Here is a 19,979-nt window from a genome sequence, read left to right as displayed (position 1 = left end):
CCCTTTGATTTTTACCACAGCCCCTCAGTTTTTGAAAAGTAGAGGTGGGCTTCCAATCCTGCTGCGGGGGAGTGTGGGTCTGTGCTGGCCATGAAGGCTACTAAGGACAAAAGACCCCACTGCTTTTGCTCAGGCCTGGCCTGAAAGGAGCAGTTCTCTAACAGCAAGGCAGCAAGGAAGGCAGCGGTGTGTGTGTGTTGGGGTTGAGCTGCTCCCACAATTGCCTTTCGGTGTCATTGCTGTTGTTGTTTGTAAAGACAGCATCACAGCCCTGTGCATCTCACAGCCGCAGGGCCAGCCTCCCCAGTCTTTTGTGGGGCTATAAGCGTTGCCTGTGTCTCTGCCCCTTCCCCTGCTCCCTTGTCTCCTTGAACGTAGCTAATAGACACACAGACACACACTCCTGTTGGCATATGAAGTTCATTGAAGAATACCCGTTAGCTCTTACAAAAACGCACAGTACAACTGTAAATAAATATGGTTATTGTTCATAATAATTGGATGCTGATGCCCAGTTAAAAATTCCACACATACACACCCACGTCTATGTACAGAAGAACCCACGTTCCAGATCACACACTTACTAAAAAGTCCTGCCTGGGGCTGCAGCCTCATCCTTCTCCACCTGGGAGTAAGCCCCACTCAGCACATGGGACTTGCTTCTAAGCGGAGGGACAGCATTGCACCGTGAACTCCATCAGCCCCCAACCCATTTCTGAAGCAGGAGGCAGATGGCAAACTGGAGCAGAAGGGTGGGTGGGGAGGGGGCAAAAGGCCCCCTGGTTGTGGGATTCAGCTGTGTCTTAGGGGACAGTGCTTAACCCATGGGTCTACCTCTTGGGTATGTGTTCCAGACTAGCTGTGATCTAGGACATACCACCAGCAGAGGAGGAAGAGGAGGAGGTGAATGACAAGGAGGAAAGGCAGGGAAGCTACTCAGAAAAGCAGGAAGCCTTGTTTTGTGTGTGGTGCGATGGGGCCTCCTTCGCTCAACTGCTTTGAGCTTCAGCGGCTGCCCAGCTCTCAGTTCAGGTGGCTTGCTAAAAAGGTACCCTGGCCAGATTTTTTTTTGCCATTTTACACAGAAACGACACTGAAATGAAAAAGTAGGTCTGGTTCATTGAAACCATAATGGGTTTTCAAGGCTGCCAGAAATGGGCACTAAACCCAGTTCTTTCAGTGTGATACCTAACACCTCTGGAGTCCTGAATGTAACGGAAGCTATATAAACAAACTTTAACAATAATCCAATCTAAATCTGGATGAAGTGCTGCCTCCTGTTTCTCTCCTGAGAGATTCCCAGATGGATCAGAATGGCCACTTGCTCTGATGCGTCCTGCGATGGTCCCCCTCCACCCTCCTCCCAAGAGTCCCTGCTGCTTGGCCAGGACCACAGTTCCCAAACTGCAGAGGGCCCTGGGGCCATGGCCCCTTCCCTGGCCCTGGCCCTGAGCAGAGCAAGGGGACTAAAGGGGGCTGGGGCCGCCCGCTACCTCCTGGCTCCTAGGGCCTCATGAATGGCAGTCGCCAGAGAAGTCATCCACTCATGCGCCAAGGCCTTCATCAATGGGAGCTTTATCCAAGGCAGCCCACTGATCATCATGCCACTTCCCAGAATGGAGGGCATCCTGACACTGTCCTTTTGGGCATGGCCACCTGCAGGGGGCGCTACCCACCGGCAAATGGCAAAGTCACACCTGCCAGACTTGCTATCCCTTGCCTTTAGGGGCTGATAACAGACACATCTGAGGGGCTTCCAAAGGAAATGGATGGCCATCATTGGGGCAGGCAAAGCTTTTCAGGGAGGGGAGCAGGGGGAGGTTGGTGCAATGCTGCCAGCTTGCATTTGTGTCCAGACAGCTGGACTCACTGCGGCTGAATTTGGAGGCCAGATGCCAGAAAGGAGGAGCGGCGGAGAGGCCTTCTTCTCCATTTCTCATCCCATTGCCTACCCTGCTGAACATGCTCCTTTATCAGGCTGTGGAGAGGGAAATAGACAAAGTCCCCGTTCACAAATGGCCCACAATGTGGACAGCAGGGAAGGGGGCAACGGATGCTTCTTGTGGGAAGAACAACAATTTCTTGTGGGCAGGACCATCCTAGCAAGAGCCAGAGAGCTGAACATGCGTCACATCACCAAACCCTTCTCTCCGGCTGACGCACGGATGGAGATAGATATGGAGGGCTATGTACATGATCACCCATGAGCACTGGGGGTCTTCCTCTTCCGATGTGGCGAAAGAAAATGGGGGTGAGGTGGCAGTGGAGGTGGAGGAGGGTCAGAGCATGCAGGTCTGATAAAGAGAATCTTTCCCTATTGCAAAGGAAATCCATTCCGCTTTCGAGAACACGCAGCCTACCCTCGGCCTGGTCGGCGTGCCATTCGGGACCACCATCCCTGTGTCTCTTGATGTCACAAAGAGAAATAACCAGAGACCTCCCAGCTCCGGAAGAAGAAGGGGGCAAAGAAGGGGGCTGGCTGCTCCAAGGCCTCATGTTCGTGTGGTTCATCCCAGGAGTATCAAAAAGAAGGGGACCTCATCCTGGCCAAGTGGGAAGAAAGCAATGCAGACGCTGTGGATGGGTGGCAAAGGCCTTGCTTTGGTGTCTCCAGGAGGGACCCATCAGAGTCTCCATTGGTCTATTCCTCTGGAGCCTGCGGCCAGCGGGAGTGGCGCCCAGATGTCACACCACGGTGCTGACCGAGGGGTCGGAGAGGTTGAGCTGCCCAGTGATGTCTGTAGGGTGATACTGCTGCAAGAGACAAACAGACAGACAAAGAGGGCAAGGGATTAGGCAGAGCTGGGCCAGGCCTCCGGCTGACTAGTCCAGACGCACGCCCCTTTGGGGGATCGCTCAGGGATGATGCAGTGGCCAGGTCCTGGAGGCCCTCAGAGCGTCCGCCAGGGGTCTTGGCCACTCGCCTCAGGGGGCAGGGAGGGAGGGGGCACGCTCCACGGGACGTGGCACATGGCGCATGCGTGTCTCTCTCCCAGAGTGGCATTGCAAAGGCACAGGGAGCCGTTTGGGCCAGCCGTGGGGCAAGCGGCTCCCTGAGCGTCAGGAGGACTAATTGGGGGCCAGACCTGGAAGCCGCCTCCAGACCCCTTGCGTCTGTAGCACAAATCCCCCTCTGCCCAGCCCTAGCTCCAGCAAACTGGAGAATTTGGCTTCAGTGGCAGGTGGCTAAAGAAATGCATAACTCTGTTTGTTCAGTTTATGGGCAACTGGAAAGACAGTTGTTCAAGTGGCCATGCCATGTATGCCACGCGTTAGAGACAAGGCCGGTGACTGGTCCTCTGCTGTCCCGGCTGGAGGAGGGTCGGTGGTAGCCCCTGAGGAAACGCCAAACAGTTTGCGCCAAATGTTGTATCCCGGGGGGGTGGGGGACGCCAGCTTTGGTCTTTGCTTTTTTTGAGTGTGCCTATATATATGGCTGTCTGTGCTGGTAAACCCCTTTTGGGAGTGACCCACTTGTCCCTCTTTGACTATTCATTTGAAACCCAGTTGACTGATTTTAAAATTCCAAACCTCTTGCCCTAAAACAAAACCGCAGGCACCCTTCCCTCTGCCCCATGGCGACGGTGCACTGCAAAGGTGCAAGTAAGATGGCTGGGAACTGCCTTGGAAGCCCTGAGGCAAAGAAAGGCCTATTTAGATGGGCCTGAGAACCAGAGAGGGATCTCGTTATGCCATTTTAACCTGATTTTTCTTTTTAGAGAAGCAATCTCTACAGAACAGGCTCCGTGTAGCTGATCTCTCAGCAGCACGTGAGAAAAGCCAAATGCACAGTGTCCAACTGGAGCAATGTGCCCAAGCTGCCCTTGGTCTTCTCGCCATGTGGCAGAATTGGTGGTCACCCTTGTGTCGGGGCGTCTGGACCTCTGGCCTTTGCCCTCGGCCGGCACCTCCCCAGCCTCCCTGCCGGGACAGCAGAGCAATGCATCATCTCTCAGGGATTCCCCAGAGGACAGGGAGGGTCAGAGGACAGCACCTGCGAGAGCCTTCTTGCCACACTCCACCAGAGAGCCAAGTGGCCCCTTCCCGGGACGCTCCACTGGCCACCAAAACCAGTGACCAATGGCAGTCCTGGGGGCATGTGTGCATACATACACAGATACAGCTACACATATATATGTCACACTCCATCTGTTTGGGGACTCTTCTTGCTATGCCTTTGGCCCTTCAGAGGACTCGGGTCTCTCCTCCCCACATCTGCCCCAGCCCCCTCCCTCCCTCCTTGCCCCTGCCGGCCCTGCCAGCCACCCTTTCCCTGCTCTCCCTGGACAGTAGTACAGACCCCCTGATTGTCATTGTCATCATCATCATCATCATACAGGACTTTGGGTACAGGACAAAAGTGAATGAACATTCAGGACAAGAGCCCCACCCTGTGCTGAGCCGCTCCTGAGGCCGGGCTTTCTCTACCGGCGGCTTATCTGCAGCTCACGGATTCTGGGCGTGATGGCATCTCGGGGCTGTCTGTAGGGAGCAGGCGCATCAAAGGGGTTGTCTATTACAGAGGCATCATGGCTGCAGCAGTTCCAGAGTCAAAGGCAACATCCACTTTGGCGAAAAAGAGCTCGCCCCTCTCTGCCCACCCTCCCGCCTCCCTTGACACGCATGCAGCCCCCCGCCGGGCACACTGGGGCCAGAGGCGGCGGTGGCCTGGCCCTGGCCTTGGGTCCCCAGGGGTCAGCGGGCAGGAGGGGGCTTGCCAGGGGAGGATGGCTGCGGACGCCAAGGGCCCTTCCTAGTCCCACTCCCTCTTCCCAGGCGGGCCAGAAAGACACCCCTGGAACGCAAAAGCAAAGGGCCGCCTGGGCTCTGTCCCTAGGGCCTGGCTCTTGGGCACACGCTCTCCCCCAACAAAATAAAGGGGAAATGGGTGAACAGCCACCACTGGGCCTATATTCCATGGATTCCCTTTAGTCCTTAAGAAAAGGCCACAAAAGCCAGTGGCCATCACCATCTCTTGCGTCGGTGAATATGCCACAAGACAAGCTTTGTGTCAAGTAAAAGAAAAGCAACCTTTCCTTTGCCAGCCCAGATCTCACTGAAAATCAGCTTTATTGGCTGATCCTCAGGTCCACTATTTTGGAGGAGAAGAAATGTTGATTAACACTCTCCTCGTGCAGGTCATAGTTTTATCATATCTCAATAGAAAGGAGCAGATCGCCCACTGTACTGACTTGACTGAGAGGAGTGCGGCGTTCCCTCCCTCCGTCTCTGGTTTGAACTAGCAAACATTTGCTGGGAGAAATACAGGGTTTGGGAGCTTTGTTTGTGTGACATATAGAAACACAAGAACGTCTGAGAAAAGAGTGGTTTGTAGGTAGCGGGCACATTGATATTTGGAGGCAGAGTTGCCCTACCAGACCCACCAATCTAATAACAAAGCCAGACTTTAATAACAAGGCACCTTCTCTATGGCCTTTTCTGTGCCAGCAAAGGCCGCAACAAAGCCCCCATGCAAAGGTTGTATCTCTCTGTGAGATGGGCTGCCATTTGGGCTTTAGGCTTTCACCAGCTTCTGTCACTCAGCATTGTATTCTTAATGGCGCATCTCTTTAGTTAGATGCTCAGAGAATTCCTGCCATTTGGTGGCTTTGAAAACATAGCTAATTCATAAATAAATCCAAATTATGCAACCAGGGTTTCCCAAAGGCACTAGTTTAATGTCTTGCTTCCAGGGGTCCATCGTCGTGGCTCAGGCTGCATCCGCACTGCAGGAATAATAACGCAGTTTGACGCCGCTTTAACTGCCGTGGCTCAGTGCGATGGGATCCTGGGATTTGTAGTTTGTTGTGGCACCAGAGGCTAAAAAAACCTCACAAAACTACAAATCCCAGGATGCCAAAGCATAGAGCCATGGCAGTTGAAGCAGTGTCAAACTGCATTACTACTGCAGTGCAGATGCAGCCTTAGAGAACGGCAACTTCGCTCTTTCTATAGAAGTCTACCAAATGTCCCTTTTCAAAGGGCATTTGTTTCTTAAAAACCATGAGTTCTTCTGGCAGAAAATCTGTCCAGAGAACCTTCAGAACTCAAGGCAAGGCAGCCATTTTCAGGCTGGACTCTGTGAGGAGGTTTTCGTCTGAGGAATGTGGGTCTTGGCCCTTCCTTTTTGAGCTAGAAAGCAACATTCTTTGGAGAGAGAAATTTGGTTATGGAAGGGACCGGCGGCCACTGACCCTTGATGGCAGCAACTGCCCTCCTTGAGTGACTGAAAGGGAGCCATTTCCCTCCTTGGCTTTGGGTCTCAGCCAGCCTTGGGGGAAGGTTCCTTCCTTCCTTGTGGCACTGTTTCCCTCACACACAAAAAGCCTTGCTCCCTTGCAGGCGGATCTCTGACTCTGTGTGTGTGTTGCCACGTTCACACTGCCTCACAACTGTTCACACTCAACCTCTGAGGTAAACATTAAGGAAGCTGGTGGAAGAGACTGTGTCCATTCGTCTTCCCTTTCCTTCCAGGGAAGAAGGAGCGCCCTTCCTCCTCTGCCCCACCATGAGGAAGAAAGAGGGCCGCCGGGGTTTCTGACAGAGGGATCATGTTGGAGAACAAGGGCATTCAATGACAAATGACAAACAAAGGCCACAGAGTGGGGCTGTCCTTTTCTTTCTCCCTCTGCTGCCCCTGGCATGGCCCTGGCTTTCCCCTCTTCATTCCTTCCTCAATGGCGGCAGGGGCTCTGGGCATGGAACTACCAGTCCCAGCATGCCCCTGGCGCCGCCGCCCGCCCTTGGCCCATGGCACGCCCTGAGCTGAGGATTCTGGGAGCGGTAGTCCAGAGGGGAGGCAGAGGGCGCCTGAGGGAAAGGAGAGGGGCGCTGGCAACAAAACTGTGCGCAAACAGACGGCAGCCGCGCAAAAGGCCAAGAGACAGGCCTTGAAAGGGAGGCTGCTTTCCTTGCTGCCTCGGGGCTCCTCTGAAGGGGAAATAGCTTGGACTTGTTTCATATATATATATATATATATATATATATATATATATATATATATAATTTGTTTAAATAACTATCGCTATTTGAATCTTGTGTGTCTCTATAGTTTAAATAACTATTGATCTGAGTTGTAAATGGGGAGGGGGCTGGGAAGGGGTCGCTTAGGATCTTATTGTATTTCTAATGCATTTCTACAGTTGTAACCCACCTGGATTCCTAGTGATTGGGCGGACAATCAATCAATCAATCAATCATTCATTCATTCATCATCATCATCATCATTATTATTATTATATACTGTATGCGTGTGTGTGTGTTGTCTGTTTAAATAGCAAGAGTATTGCTGTTTCAATTTCATATATATATATATAGTTTGCTTAAATAACTATCAGTGGCCTATGCAGTCTATACAGGGAGAGTCGTATGCATTTCATTCCCCTCCTAAGTTGTTTAAAGAACAGCGTTTCCGTCTGCATCGTGTTGGGCCCTGAGGCTTTTAGCCTCTTTTGGAGGAAGCCTCCATGGGGCTGAGGGAGGGAACTTGGCCTTCTCTTGGGGGCCCTGGGCCTGATCTCTCTCTCTCTCTCTCTCTCTCTCTCTCTCTCTCTCTGGGCCTTTGGGCCCGACCTTCTCCTCCGACCCTTCAAAGCAGGCCTTCCACGTTCTTCAGCGCAGTCAGGGCCATGGTTTTCAGGGGCTTGGTCTTTCTTTCCTTTTTATGGCTTCTGGATGGATGGGTTCTGTTTATCTGATGGAAATCCTCAAAACCGTTTAAAGAACACGACAAGTAGGAAGTGAGGCTAAAACTGAGTAACAAAGGCCCCATACAGACAGGCCAAAACAAAGCTGCTTCAGTCACTTTGGCGGTAAGCCGTTTAAACGATGCATCCATCCTAAGAGTCCGGAAGCCGCGCCAACGCCATGCTCCAGCCCTTAGGACTGCGACGTAGCTTTGGTGCCACTTCTGGCCTCTTAGGACGCTTGCAGCATTTAAACAGCATGCCTCCAAGTGACCCGAAGCAGCTTTGTTTTGGCCTGTCTGTATGGGCCCTAAGGCATACAGTCGACCCTTCTTATACACGGATTTTTTATACACGGATTCAAGAATACACGGTTTGAAAATGTTCAAAAAAAAGTATAAATTTCAATTATCAAACCTTGATTTTCCAGTTTTTATGAGGGACACCATTTTGCTATGTCATTATATTCAATGGGACTTGAGCATACACGGATTTTGTTATACACGGGAGATCTTGGAACCAAACCCCAGCATATAACAAGGGTCCACTGTAGTTTAGGGCAGCCCTCCACCTGCCTCGGCCCAAAGGAGACCCAGCAGACTCTCAAGCCCCAGAGTGCAGGGCTCCCAGGGCATCCACTCCCTTGGCCTTCCTATGCCCAAGAGATAACCTGGCACACACACACACCCGCCGCTGCCGCCGCCTTTGCCATCCCTTTGGAGATGACGCTCTCTCCTTGCGTGACCCCCACGCAGTGCCCTGGACAATGCTGGGGCAGGAGGGTGAGGTCGCTCTCTTGTCACCCTTTTCTTGGGACCTCCCTAACCGAGACCCACTGGCCAAAAAACCAACAAAAGAACACAACCTCCCCTAAAGGAAATTAACACGTCTGGGGGGTTAAAAAAAGGCATTGCTTTTTTTAAACCCTTTTAAAGCTTCGAGTAGGAGGCAGATTTGTGAGCCAGCCCCTTGTGCTGCATAGTGCAAAACAGAAGTGGCATTGCCGCTTCCCTGCTTGCCAGATGTGCCCCCATGTGCGGTCAGTGGCGCCCAGCCAGGGTCCATGCAAACCGGGAAGGAGGGAGGGAGGGGCCGGCCTCGGCTGAGTTGCGCATGCAGCCCCCCAGTGCGCCCCCCCCCCTGTGCACCAGAGGTGTTTGAAAGCAAGAAGCTCAGAGCAAGCAGAGGTTTCGACGGCATCTCTCACCTCCTGGGAGATGGTTTCCGCCGAAACGGAATAACTTTTGTTTCGAGTTGGGTTGGCCGTCTTCATTTCTTTCTTTCTGGCTTGGCCTTGTTTTGGGCTTTACAACCCGTTTTCCTTCCCAAATGCTCCCACTCCAAACCACCCACTGCTGACTGCTTCCTGCCCTGACCTCTCAGCTAAGCCACAGTCAGAGAGAGACCTCACTTGGGTACAGAAATCTGCCTTCTGCCTTCTCTCTCTCTCTCTCTCTCTCTCTGCCTCTTAAGAAATAATAAAAAACACAAAGAAAAGCCACGAGTAGGGAGTGTGGTAAAGAGGTGGTCCGCGTCAGGGGAGACATTGCCCAAGCGGGCAGAGCTGGGCGTGGGGGAATCAGTGACTGTTCCAGGCATCAGATGGCAAACAGGTAAAGGACACTCAGGACACCGTGGGAGGGAGGCAGGGAGGAAGGCAGGGAGGAACAGGTCAGTTTTCTTTGAAAGGTTGGCATCAGTAAGGTGAGGAAAGTTTAAATCACATTTCCAAACATAAGGAAATCAAAGGATCCAGTTCAAAAACAAAACCAAACAAAAACCAAGAACAGGAAACTCACTGCAGTTATCTCCAAACTCTTCACAGAACACTACAAAGCATCCAAGCCTTTCCTGGCCCAGTGGGGCTTTGAAACTTTTCGAGGGACACGGGGACAGCTGACTGACCGACTGACTGACCGACTCTTGACGGACATGAGGCTATGGTAGGTTACACTGGCAGCTTTGGGATGGGTGTGTGGCAGTTGATGGGATGGCAGAAGAGAGGGAGGGAGAGTAAGAGTGAAAGAGAGAGAAGGAGGGAGAAAGAGGAAAGAGGGAAAGAGAGAGAGAGAAAGAAAAGGAAAGAAAGAGGGCATAATTGTTTTTCTTCCTCTTACCGTATCTTTGGATGACCTACGTCTCTTGAAGCTGGAGGCCAGGGTAGAGGTGATGGACCTAAAAGTGGCTTTCTTTTTAGGGTCTGGTTCTGCTCTACCACTTTTTCTATCCTAAAATGAATATGTATATAAGCGATTAGATCTCCAGTGGGTGGCTTGGACCTCTACACCTACATGAACACTGCCCCACGTCACGATCCTTGGTGTGCCTTTTTCCTTTTGGCTTGCTTTCTTACATGGCGGTGGTCGTCCTTATGGCTGTCAGTCCCAAAGGCACACACGGCCCTGGCGCCTGGCTCTGGCGTCGTGTGAGGGAGGGCCGGTGCATGGCTGTGTCTAAATTAGGATGGCCTTTTGGTTGGAGGAAAGGAGCCCCTCGAGGGGATGGGTGGTGGGCCGGGAGGGGCGTGGGGCAAGCGGCTGGGCGTCTGCTGGGCTATACAGGTCAGCGGCCTGGAGAGCTGCGAGGTCTTCCCCAGGAGAGCCGTGGCAAAGCCGGCAGCCTCCAGGGTCCCTAGGTGAGCCACCTGCGCCCTGCCCCTTCCTAGAGAGAGAGGTGAGACACGTTCACCTACCACTAAATAAAAATGCTCGGGGCCTTTTCTGAAGGTGAATCCTACGGCCACAAGAGAGAGAGAGGACTGCATTGAAAGAGAAGGTCATTGTATGTTAAAAAAAAAGGTATTCCAAAAATTTCAATGAGGCTTGGCGCAAAGCTTGAACTGTTTTTCAAAAGAAGATTTAAAAAAGGAAAAGAGAACAACAAAAATGTATCAAAATCAAAATTTCTGAAACGAGGAAAAGAAAGGGAAGAAGCAAAGCATTTAGGCTTTGGATGATGTTAGGGTTGGCAGGAACTCAAAGGAACAGAACGAAAGAGAAAAACCACAGCGGCAGAGCCAGGCAGCAGGCGGCCAGACCTGGTCCGTGGGGGTCACCCAGGCCAATTTCCCTGCTCCCCCCTCCCTCCCTCCCCTCTTTTCCTGAACCCCTTTTCGGGTGTCGGGGCTGGGACCAGGTCTAGCCCTACTAGCCCTTTGTGAGGGTGACCAAAAATGTATCCCGCTGGTGCACAAAGCATGCTCAGGGGATACATTTCCTCCTCCTTTCCAGTTGTTTTTTTGCCTCATTTGTTTTTGCATGCATGCACAGAAAAAGAAAAGCTAGCAAGAAGAGAATGGGATGGGATGACTTTTTTTGTGTGCCTTCCCATGGCATTGCCGGAAATAGCCATGGCAAAACTGTGATTTCCCCAGGAAACAAAACAAAACAAAAGAAAACCCATTATAGATATATTTGCTTTTAGCTTTTTTTCTTGAACAAAGAAATCTTTCCACTTGCCTACCTTCTAGCAATGTACCAGATACTAGTGGTCTGAGGAATCCTCCTGTGAAAAAGTCTTACATTGTCAAACGGATCTAATGCGCGTACTTCTTTGTTTCTTTGTTATAACCCGTGGGGTGGCATGCTTGGCTGACAGCCCCAAGGAGTCTTTCCCCCCCAATGGCCCCGGGCAGGGTTTTTCTAGAAAGTTGGCAAGTGAAAAATGACAGTGACTAATGTGCTCTGGTTCCCTGCACATTTCACCCCTTCAGTACTGCTGCCTGGGGTTGGGGTGCGAGAGAGAGGGAGGGAGGGAGGGAGATAGGAAGGAAGGAAGGAAGGAAGGAAGGAAGGAAGGAAGGAAGGAAGGAAGGAAGGAAGGAAGGTGGGCAGTTAGGTGGGTGGGTGGGTCGGAGGGGGAACACAAGGAAGGGCTCATTGGACATGGTGTTAGTGAGAAACTTTTGGTTTGCTTAACAGCTTGTCTTTCCCCTTCCACTCTGCAAAAAAGGCCCAGGTCTTCTCCAGCAGTTGGTGGTGCTTGCAGGTTTCCCAAAAAACCCCTCTGGGAGGCCGGCTGCCCAGCAGAAAGCTCTGATCGGCTGCCTGCCCATGGGCCCCGTTCTGGCTTGGCTTGGCTGGTGCTCTTCAGGAGGGGCCTGCTAGGCAGGTCCTAGTGGATTTTTGTTCATCTGGCTGGTCAATGATTTGTTTTAAGACAGTGATGGTAATGAAAGGAACTCAGGCTTGCCTTGATGTGTCACCCACTGGCTCAGACTCCTTGTGCTGTGATACTGGGCATTACTGAGCAGAGAAACAAAGGCACTCTACACGTGCTCCATATTCTGTAACTGAGCCTTGGCACTGGAAACAGGGGGCAGCTGAACTTCAGCAGCCTCTGCTTTTAAACTAAGCACTGTCTGGTACCAGAAATGGGGTGCCCTGAAGAGCTAGTGCCCTTGTTCTTCAAAATGCCATGTGATAGGCGTGTGTGTGTGTGTGTGTGTGTGTGTGTGTGTGTGGAGGGGGCGCCCTAATGTATGTGCTGCAGCAGCAGCAGCTCTGGCTGCTAGGGCCGCAATCCTGCCATCGCCTGCCCAGGTGCTGTGAGGGGTGTGAGGGAGGGGAAGCCAGCCCATTACTCAGGTGTTATCCCAAGCCTTTGCTGTTCCCTCTGCCAGCAGCTGGTGGCACTGAATGCACCACAGTGAGCGAAGCGGCCCTCCCAACCCTCCACTGGCCCCTCCAGGCACAGTGGGCACAGTCGCACACCCATTCACCACCGGGGCCTGTGGCTAGAAGGCCTTTGGCTGGGCATCGGGGCTAGGCTTATGGTCAGTGAAGTGCTCTTGGGACCCAGCCCAGGCACCAGGCAGAGCATCCTAAAGCTTCCTTCCCCCCAGCCAGGACCAGATGGGTTTCATCCTTGTGAGGCAACAGGTTCCCAGTGGCTTAACATTGTCAGTGGCCCACATAAGGACAGAAAGGGGAGCCATGCCTCAAAGGCGGTGGCAGAGAGAGTGCCTGCTTGCTCAGGGGTCTGAATGGGGAGCAGGGCCTGGGGCTAGGGCTCGAGTGTGAACGCCAAACAGAGGAGCAGGAGTAGCTGCCTGCCCCTGTGGTGAGTGGGGACAGAGTGGGGCTGCAGGGCGGGCGTTTGGGGCACCTGTCCCTGTGCTATTCCCACATAGCACTGTAGTCACTGGTTGGGTGAAGTAATGGGAAATAAAAACAGAACAAAAAGAAAACCAACCGCACCTGTTTTGGAGGTTTTTCTCTAAAAACGATCTGTCCTACCTGCAGGTTTTTCCGCCACACATTAACAGCCGCAAACGCCAGTTGCATCTGCTTCCTCCGGGCGTCTTTATGCCTTTTGTATGCTATTTCTATGAATATTAAAAATATCCCGGCCACAATACCTCCAGCCACCAGCATGAATACACCTGAAAGAAGCAGGACAGTTAACGCCAGGGAGCAAGGAGGACAGCGGCCCCCAAAGCCCTCCCTGCCCTCTCCCCCTTTGGCACAGCAAAGGAAGAGGCAGGCTCTTTGAGTGCAGTCAGTACCACTAGAGAGAGGCTTCCATCTGGATGAGGGGAAAGGCAGCTGGGAGAAGTGTCATTGGCCAATGCATTGGCCAGTGTTACCCCCAAGTTTCCTGAGATGTTTTGGAGTTCTTCTTGTTGTTAGCATGTGTGTGTGTGTGTGTGTGTGTGTGTGTGTGTGTGTACATTGTTGGTTTTCATCACAGCTTTGAGACATGGGGGCAAACTGCAGGCGTTTAAACAGGAGAAGTGGTAACTCCAGGACGCCATCACAGAAAAAGAGAACTGACATTAAGGGAAAGTTGTGTAGAGACCTGGCTGCTGGGCACTAAAGGAAACTTGGGAACTTGCCTGGCCTTACAGTACAACAGAGACCTCCCGTCAGCCTTGCAATGCAGAGACTGGGGAGACGGATGGGCAGTCTCTTTCCTGTGGGAATATGGAAAGAAGTGAAGAAAGGAGTTGTGAGCACAGCAGGTGCCGGGTAGGGGAGGAAATGTGAGTATCCAGTGCCAAGATGAATAGGTTGGGGCTGGGGTCTAGGCAGGGTGAATTTGGGGTTCCTAAAGTAGCCCAGTGTGGTCTCAGGTTCTGGGAGAAAAGGGGTGCAAATGGAGGTCAGCCATAGCCTCTTCCATCTTGGAGTCTCCACCGGTGGCTGCCTTCTCTGGGGCAGTTCGTCTGTGTCTTGAGTGTCATTGGAACATGATGAACTTTACCATAAAAAAGAAAGAGCCATGCGCCTCTGTCCTTTGTCCTGGACACACACACCTGGCTTCAGTGCCCTTTAGCAGTATTATCATCATTCACTTTGTGAAGCAGGGGAATAACATACTCATTGAGAAGGGAAAGTGCCTCCTCCATTTGCAACCCAGAGGTAGTGGGCCTCATGACGACCTGGCAGTAGGGCCAGTGCATATGTGGAAGGGGATGATGGGAGTTGTACCACCTGGGATGTGGCCCATTCCTCATCTTTCAACTTCCTTTGCCTTGCAGCTCTCCAGATATTCTGGAGCACAGCTCCCATCATCACAGACAGTTGGCCACACTGACTCGGGCTGATGGGAATTGTCATTGAAAACTTTGGGTTGGGAGAGATATTTTTAAAGAGGGTTTCTTCTAAAAGAAGGTGTGTGCTTTGTGAAGGGGAAGCTTTAAGGGGAGGCCTGGGGGCTGTCAGAGGAGGGGTGGAGAGGAACCCACCTGCCATGTTCTCAAAAGTGAGGGTCGCTGGGGCATTGCTGCGGGAGTCACACTCCTGATACCTCACCCAGGTCTTGTCAAGCTCTTCCATGAAGCCGTTCTCGTGGAGGCTGGAGGCGAAAGGAGAGAACAAGGAGAAGAGATCATTGGGGCAGGGGTCCAACAGAGGCAGAACCCACCAGTGGCAAGGAAGGGTGTGTGGTTGCTTTCAGTCTGCATCCCTCTGGCATGCCCTGCTTGGTTCAAAATGAGAGTCTGACTTGGCAAAAGCCCCCCCCCACCATAGTTTTGCACAGTCACTGAGCTGGCCCTGCCTCCGGAGGGGAGTCAGTGAGTGGCACTCATGGGGTAGTAGTGGCCCATGCAGAAATGCATTCGGGAGCCCATTTTACCAGGAGCCAGCAATTCTTCATCATCTCTGCATGAGAAAGGAAGTGATGGCTTTGCAAAGCCAGAGGAGGGAAGGGACCTCCCAGGACACTGCAGACAGCCTCTTCTGTGCAGGTCGGGATGATGGGGAACAGTAGACTCACAGTAGGCTTTAACAGAATTATGTGGCACCTCGGCACCTCTGTGAGGGCACACTAGCTTACCCCAGGGCGCTTGTTCTAAATTCCTGGTCATTGGATTCGGCCGGTGACCTGCTTTTGTTCCTCACCCAGCCCAAACTAGGGATTTACTGCAGCACCCTTGACTTTCCCAAACACCCTACATGCAATTCATGGAGTCTCCCCTTAGAGAGGTGGTGAGGTACAGACTTGAGGATGGCCAGAGAGACGTTCTGCTTCCAGGGGCTGTCCTTGCGCATCCCGATGCCAAAGCCAGAGCGGAAGAAGAGCTCCCCCGTTGTCACCAGGTCACACTTCTGTGAAGCTTCAAACTCCAGTACAGCTGAGTCCCAGATGAATGCATGGAGCTTGCTGTTATGGGGATAGAGAGGGAGAGAAGAGTCTTTGCAGCAGTTGGCTTACTATTTGTGCATGCAGCCCTGTCTGCTCCAAAGCAAGGCGGCAACAAGCAACAAGCGGCCCATCCACTACTCTCTGGAAGTCCTCCCGCCCCAGTCCCCTCGGCAGCCATGCTCCAGGAAAATCCCTTATTTACTTGTCCCGGACAGCCTGGATGGCTTCTGCGGCGCTCTCATAATTGTGTTTCTCCATGTGCCGGTACATAGTGCTCAGCTCCACCTGCCGCCGGAAGTAAATGTCTACAGAACTCTGCTTCACAGTGGCATAGATGAACTTGTCAGAAGGGTTTCGCAGCTGGAAAATAAAAATGTCAGGAGTCAGTTTTAAAAAAGGCTGAGATTTAAGTCCTGAGTCCCCCGCTTCTGTTGCTCCCAGGAGAATGCAGCCTCTCTGCCGCCTCCCCTGCTGCAACACATTTTTGGGAAAAGCAGCACTTTGTGTGCCCATCAAGCTGTGCTCCTGCCACCGTTCTGTTGATGCTGCTGCTGCTGCTTATTACCCTGGGGTCATTGATGCCAGTGATTCGTTCCTCCGGTCTGTCCAACACCAGGAAGGCAGCCAGGTTGGCAGTGTAGGAGGCAACGATAATCATGGCAAATCCAGCCCACACCATTCCAAGGATTCGAGCTGAGAAACTCCGAGGAGCGCCTGGAGGAGAAAGAGCAGCGGTCAAGCAGGAACTGTGGGACGATGCTGAAGTGACTGCAGGGAAACTGAAGCCCATAAATCCCCAAATGAGAAATGCTGCAGACACATTGGTGCCAGTCTCCAGTCAAGATGATCAACTAACTGGGACCCCTTCCAGGGAGAAACACAGGTGGGCATCCTTGTTCTGCTTTTGTTCCTCACCCAGCTTGCTCTGCTCATGTTTCTGCTGGCCTGCAGTGGCCTTTTCCAGCTGATGACTCTTCCAAGGCAGGAGTAGAGGCTCTCATCCACTCCCTTCTGCCTCCCATAGTCTTTATGTCTGCCTGAAACTCACCTTCTCCAATGCCAGAGTTCAGCAGGACTCCCCAGGAAAACCACATGGCAGAAGAGAGTGTCAGAGCATCCTCTTCCTCTTCTTCGCTGTTCACTTTAAATCGGCCAAACGGGCTGCAAGAGAGCAACCAGGCTGAGGGTCAGTTTAACTACCCCAAGGCAGGAAAGTCTTTTGGTAATGCCTTGCGAGTGCTTCTCAAAATTGTCATATGGGAGACAACCTTTCAGAAGACTGTGATGGAGCTTCTGCACCCTGCATTGCTCCTTGACTTTGCTCATGACTGGCAGGGGAAGCAATGCAAAAGAAGGGCAGTCCTTTGCAGTCAGGCTTGTGCAGAAGAACTTCTTGGAGGGACAGGTGTGCATGCATGATGCCCTTCAGATTCCTCTTACAGGCCTTGCCAAACTTCTTGGGCCCTCCCTCCTTATGAGTGTTCTCCTGCAGAGGCTTCTCACAGCCACGGTCACTACACTGTGCCCTCGCCAGCCTAAAGGAGCGTTACCTGAAGCGGTCCAGGAGGTATAGCATCACAGCCACCACGTGCACCGAGAGCCCCACTAAGAGCCACAGAGTGCTCTGGAATGGCTGCATGAACGAGTCCAGCGTGCTGCGGGGAATTTCCTGGAAAAGAGAAGAGGATCAGAGCTAGGAAAAGGCCCAAGGCAAATGTAGCCAGAGTGTGAGTAGTACACAAGAGAGTTCTCTGTTTGGGGAGATAAATTTCTGCAAATCCCTGTAAAGGTGTGTGCAATGTCATTCTATGTCTGCTTCTGACAACCAAGGAAACCGGAGCCACCCTCTGCTGTCCAAGGGAGTGCCTGCTGGACCAGGCCACAAGGGTTGCAGAAACAGACTGAGGAATAACCACAAGACCGGCTGAAATTCAGAAGCCTTGGAAATTTATCTACGGTACCAGGCTTCTGGCATCCTGAGATGCAAAGAGAGCCTCTATCATCGCTATCACAACTGTTTTATAGACCCAAACCCAAAGTCCTGTGTCTTCCCCCTCCCCCTGGTTATACAGTGGATCCTTGTTATACGCTGGGGTTTGGTTCCAAGATCTCCCGTGTATAACAAAATCCGTGTATGCTCAAGTCCCATTAAGTATAATGACATAGCAAAATGGTGTCCCTGATAAAAAATGGAACATCAAGGTAAATTTATACTTTTTTGGAACATTTTCAAACCGTGTATGCTTAAATCCGTGTATAAAAAATCCATGTATAAGAAGGGCCGACTGTATTTCACAATCTTCATTCTATGGCGCTAGCAAGAAACATGTTTACATTTTGAAAGTGCAATGCAATCATATTTTGAAACTACAGGAAATGTTACAGTTCATTAAGATGTAATTTATGAAACAGGAAAATCTCTAACCATTATCTCCAAGATGTTTAGATTTAAGAAGCTTTATATTCCCAAACAAAGTTTTTTAACAAGAGCTGTTCACTCTGAAATTAGTCTTTACAAAAGCTAAATTCTAACTTGGTTGAAACCCCAAATCATCTAGTCTCACCCCAAAATCATAGCCATAGCCAGTTAGCAAAAAGCAATTCTAATACAATTTTCTCATCTATGCACGAAGGTCAACTACACATCTAGACCAGCACCTTGTTTCCCTCTTGGACCAGGCAGGGACTTCAGGCAAGTCCACAGTTAGGGCAAGAAGGGGGGAATTCTCCTGTATAACCCAGCCTCTCCCTGCCCTCAGCAATTGGCCTTCAGTGGCAGACAGCCTCTGAACACGTTGGTGCCTTCCAGGGTTCATGGGGGTCAGATGGGTCCTGGACCCGACGCGTCCCACAAAGAGGAGGCGAGGCAAACCCCCCTCCGTCCCTCTCTCTCCTTCAGTGGCTCATTTGGCTCTAGGTCAGCAGGCTGTTGCTTCCAGATTTTCCTGGCTGGCCTTCTGGGACTACTTCTTTCTTCAGTGCTCCATCCCTGCTCTAGAGCTGTTCACATGCTTGGCAGTCTGTGGCAGGCATGTTTCATGAGATCTCTGCATGCTCACGTTACCTTTTTGACCAGGATGGTGAGTCCCTGATACTTGAAGGGCTTGGAGAATTCGATGTACTGTGCCCGCTCGTTGTTAATGGTCAGTGGGGCTACAATCATGTCGGCCTGGCCACTCAGCAGCTCACCCATCATCCCGTTCCACTCCTTCTTGTTGCTGTTGTTCACCTGCAGATATCGCAGAAGCAGAAAATAAGAAAGCAATGCATCCCTCTATGAGAACGCCAGCATGGCACAGTCACTGCAAAAAAGGATGGCATCTACCATTTAGAGGCACACCTGAGCCCTCCACAGATGATTTACGTAACTTTAAAGAGGATAGTGAAGACAGTGAAATACTTAACAATTTTCTCTACTGTGGCTCAGTCATAAAGTGATATGGAGACTGTAGTCAAGAAATAGAAGAAGATTAGTACTATTAGGACTATGAAGGAACTAGATGAGTTCCTGAAATGTAAAGGTATGTCGGTGAATACCAAAGTCAGGACTGTGTGTACTATAGTATTTCCAGTTTCTATAGTATGTTTAATTGTGAAGGCTGGATGGTGAAGAAGCCTGACAGGAAAAAGAACAACTCCTTTGAAATGGGGGGCTGGAGGAGAGTTCCATGGATACCCTGGGTAGCCAAAAAGACAAATAAAGGGGTCCTAGAACAAATCAAACCAGAACTCCCCCTAGAAGCCAAAAAACCTAAATGGAGGCTATTGTAGTTTGGAGGGATCATGGAACAACATAATTCACAAGAAAAGATAATAATGCTCAGCAAAGTGGAAGGCAATAAGGAAAAAAGGAAGACCACTGCAGATGGATAGACTAAAGCAGGGGAGCCACAATGGCTGCCCTGAGTTTGCAAGCCCTGATCAGGGCTGCCCATCACAGGGTCACTTGGAGGCCTCTCCTTAATGGGGTTGCCATAAGTTGAAGCTCGGGCCCCTCAGTAAACCAGGTAGCTTTGGCCTAGTGGGTAAAAGGTACCCTCCCAGCTTCAGTACCATCCTGAATTGATTTCACAAGCCAGTTGGAGATAGGCCATGCCAATTGGGGGATTCTGGGAGTTGCAGCCCCAAAAGGTAACTTTCCCAGCTCTGGCCTGGAGTCATCCATCTCAGTCTTGACCTCCCGCTGTGGCCTGTCTCTGGCCTGGACTGAGGACTGACAACTGCGTAACGTCCAAGTCCTGGCGTGAGCCAAGATGTCCGTCCTGTCGACCTGCTCCCCAGATGCCCCTCCACCCATAAAGAAAATAACTGAAACGGGAAGGCACTTTGGGAATTGCTGCCAACCGTATATTTTGTCTGGGACTCTCCCTCTGCTATCTTCCTCTACCCCTCCCACCCTCTCCAACCCAAACAGAGAGGAAGGAACGCTCCAGTTTCTCCAGTTTACCCGCTCTTGGGTTCCAAATTTGCCATCGGCCACCAGGTGAACTTCATAGGTGAAATTCATTGTCTTGGCGAGCTTGATGAGTAAGTCAATGCAGAATCCGTAACAACACAACATCACACTGGGGCGGCCTGCATTTTAAGGGTGGAGAAAACAACCAGGGGGTTCATGGCAGCTCTTTGGGGGTGTGCCATCCAGCCCCCCCCCCACCTCCCACCAAGACTCCAGCTCAGAGGCCGCTGTTCCCAGCCACACCTGAC

The 19,979-nt window shown here is 51.6% G+C and overlaps 1 protein-coding gene across 12 annotated transcripts in view; it reads right to left on the bottom strand.

Moving 5' to 3' along the window:
• Positions 1–401: 401 nt before the first annotated feature.
• GRIN1 (glutamate ionotropic receptor NMDA type subunit 1) overlaps positions 402–19,979 on the bottom strand; it is a 30,781-nt gene continuing 11,203 nt past the window's right edge. For 2 of the 12 annotated variants that reach the window (XM_042479054.1, XM_042479055.1), the window contains 12 exons: positions 19,723–19,850; positions 18,340–18,504; positions 16,826–16,944; positions 16,324–16,436; positions 15,841–15,989; positions 15,478–15,635; positions 15,132–15,293; positions 14,374–14,483; positions 12,923–13,068; positions 10,378–10,443; positions 9,803–9,913; positions 402–2,754 (listed from right to left, as the gene is read on the bottom strand). In XM_042479054.1, the coding sequence (XP_042334988.1) occupies positions 2,686–2,754; positions 9,803–9,913; positions 10,378–10,443; positions 12,923–13,068; positions 14,374–14,483; positions 15,132–15,293; positions 15,478–15,635; positions 15,841–15,989; positions 16,324–16,436; positions 16,826–16,944; positions 18,340–18,504; positions 19,723–19,850 (1,496 nt within the window). In that variant the 3' untranslated portion in view covers positions 402–2,685. Of the gene's footprint in view, positions 2,755–4,390; positions 4,483–9,802; positions 9,914–10,377; positions 10,444–11,147; positions 11,190–12,922; positions 13,069–14,373; positions 14,484–15,131; positions 15,294–15,477; positions 15,636–15,840; positions 15,990–16,323; positions 16,437–16,825; positions 16,945–18,339; positions 18,505–19,722; positions 19,851–19,979 lie in introns of those variants that run through there. The other 10 variants (XM_042479056.1, XM_042479057.1, XM_042479058.1 and 7 more) reach the window with 8 other exon arrangements.

This window comes from Sceloporus undulatus, chromosome 7, assembly GCF_019175285.1.
Source record: "Sceloporus undulatus isolate JIND9_A2432 ecotype Alabama chromosome 7, SceUnd_v1.1, whole genome shotgun sequence".
In the NCBI taxonomy this organism is placed as follows: domain Eukaryota; kingdom Metazoa; phylum Chordata; class Lepidosauria; order Squamata; family Phrynosomatidae; genus Sceloporus; species Sceloporus undulatus.
This window is presented reverse-complemented; position numbering and strand designations above follow the sequence as displayed.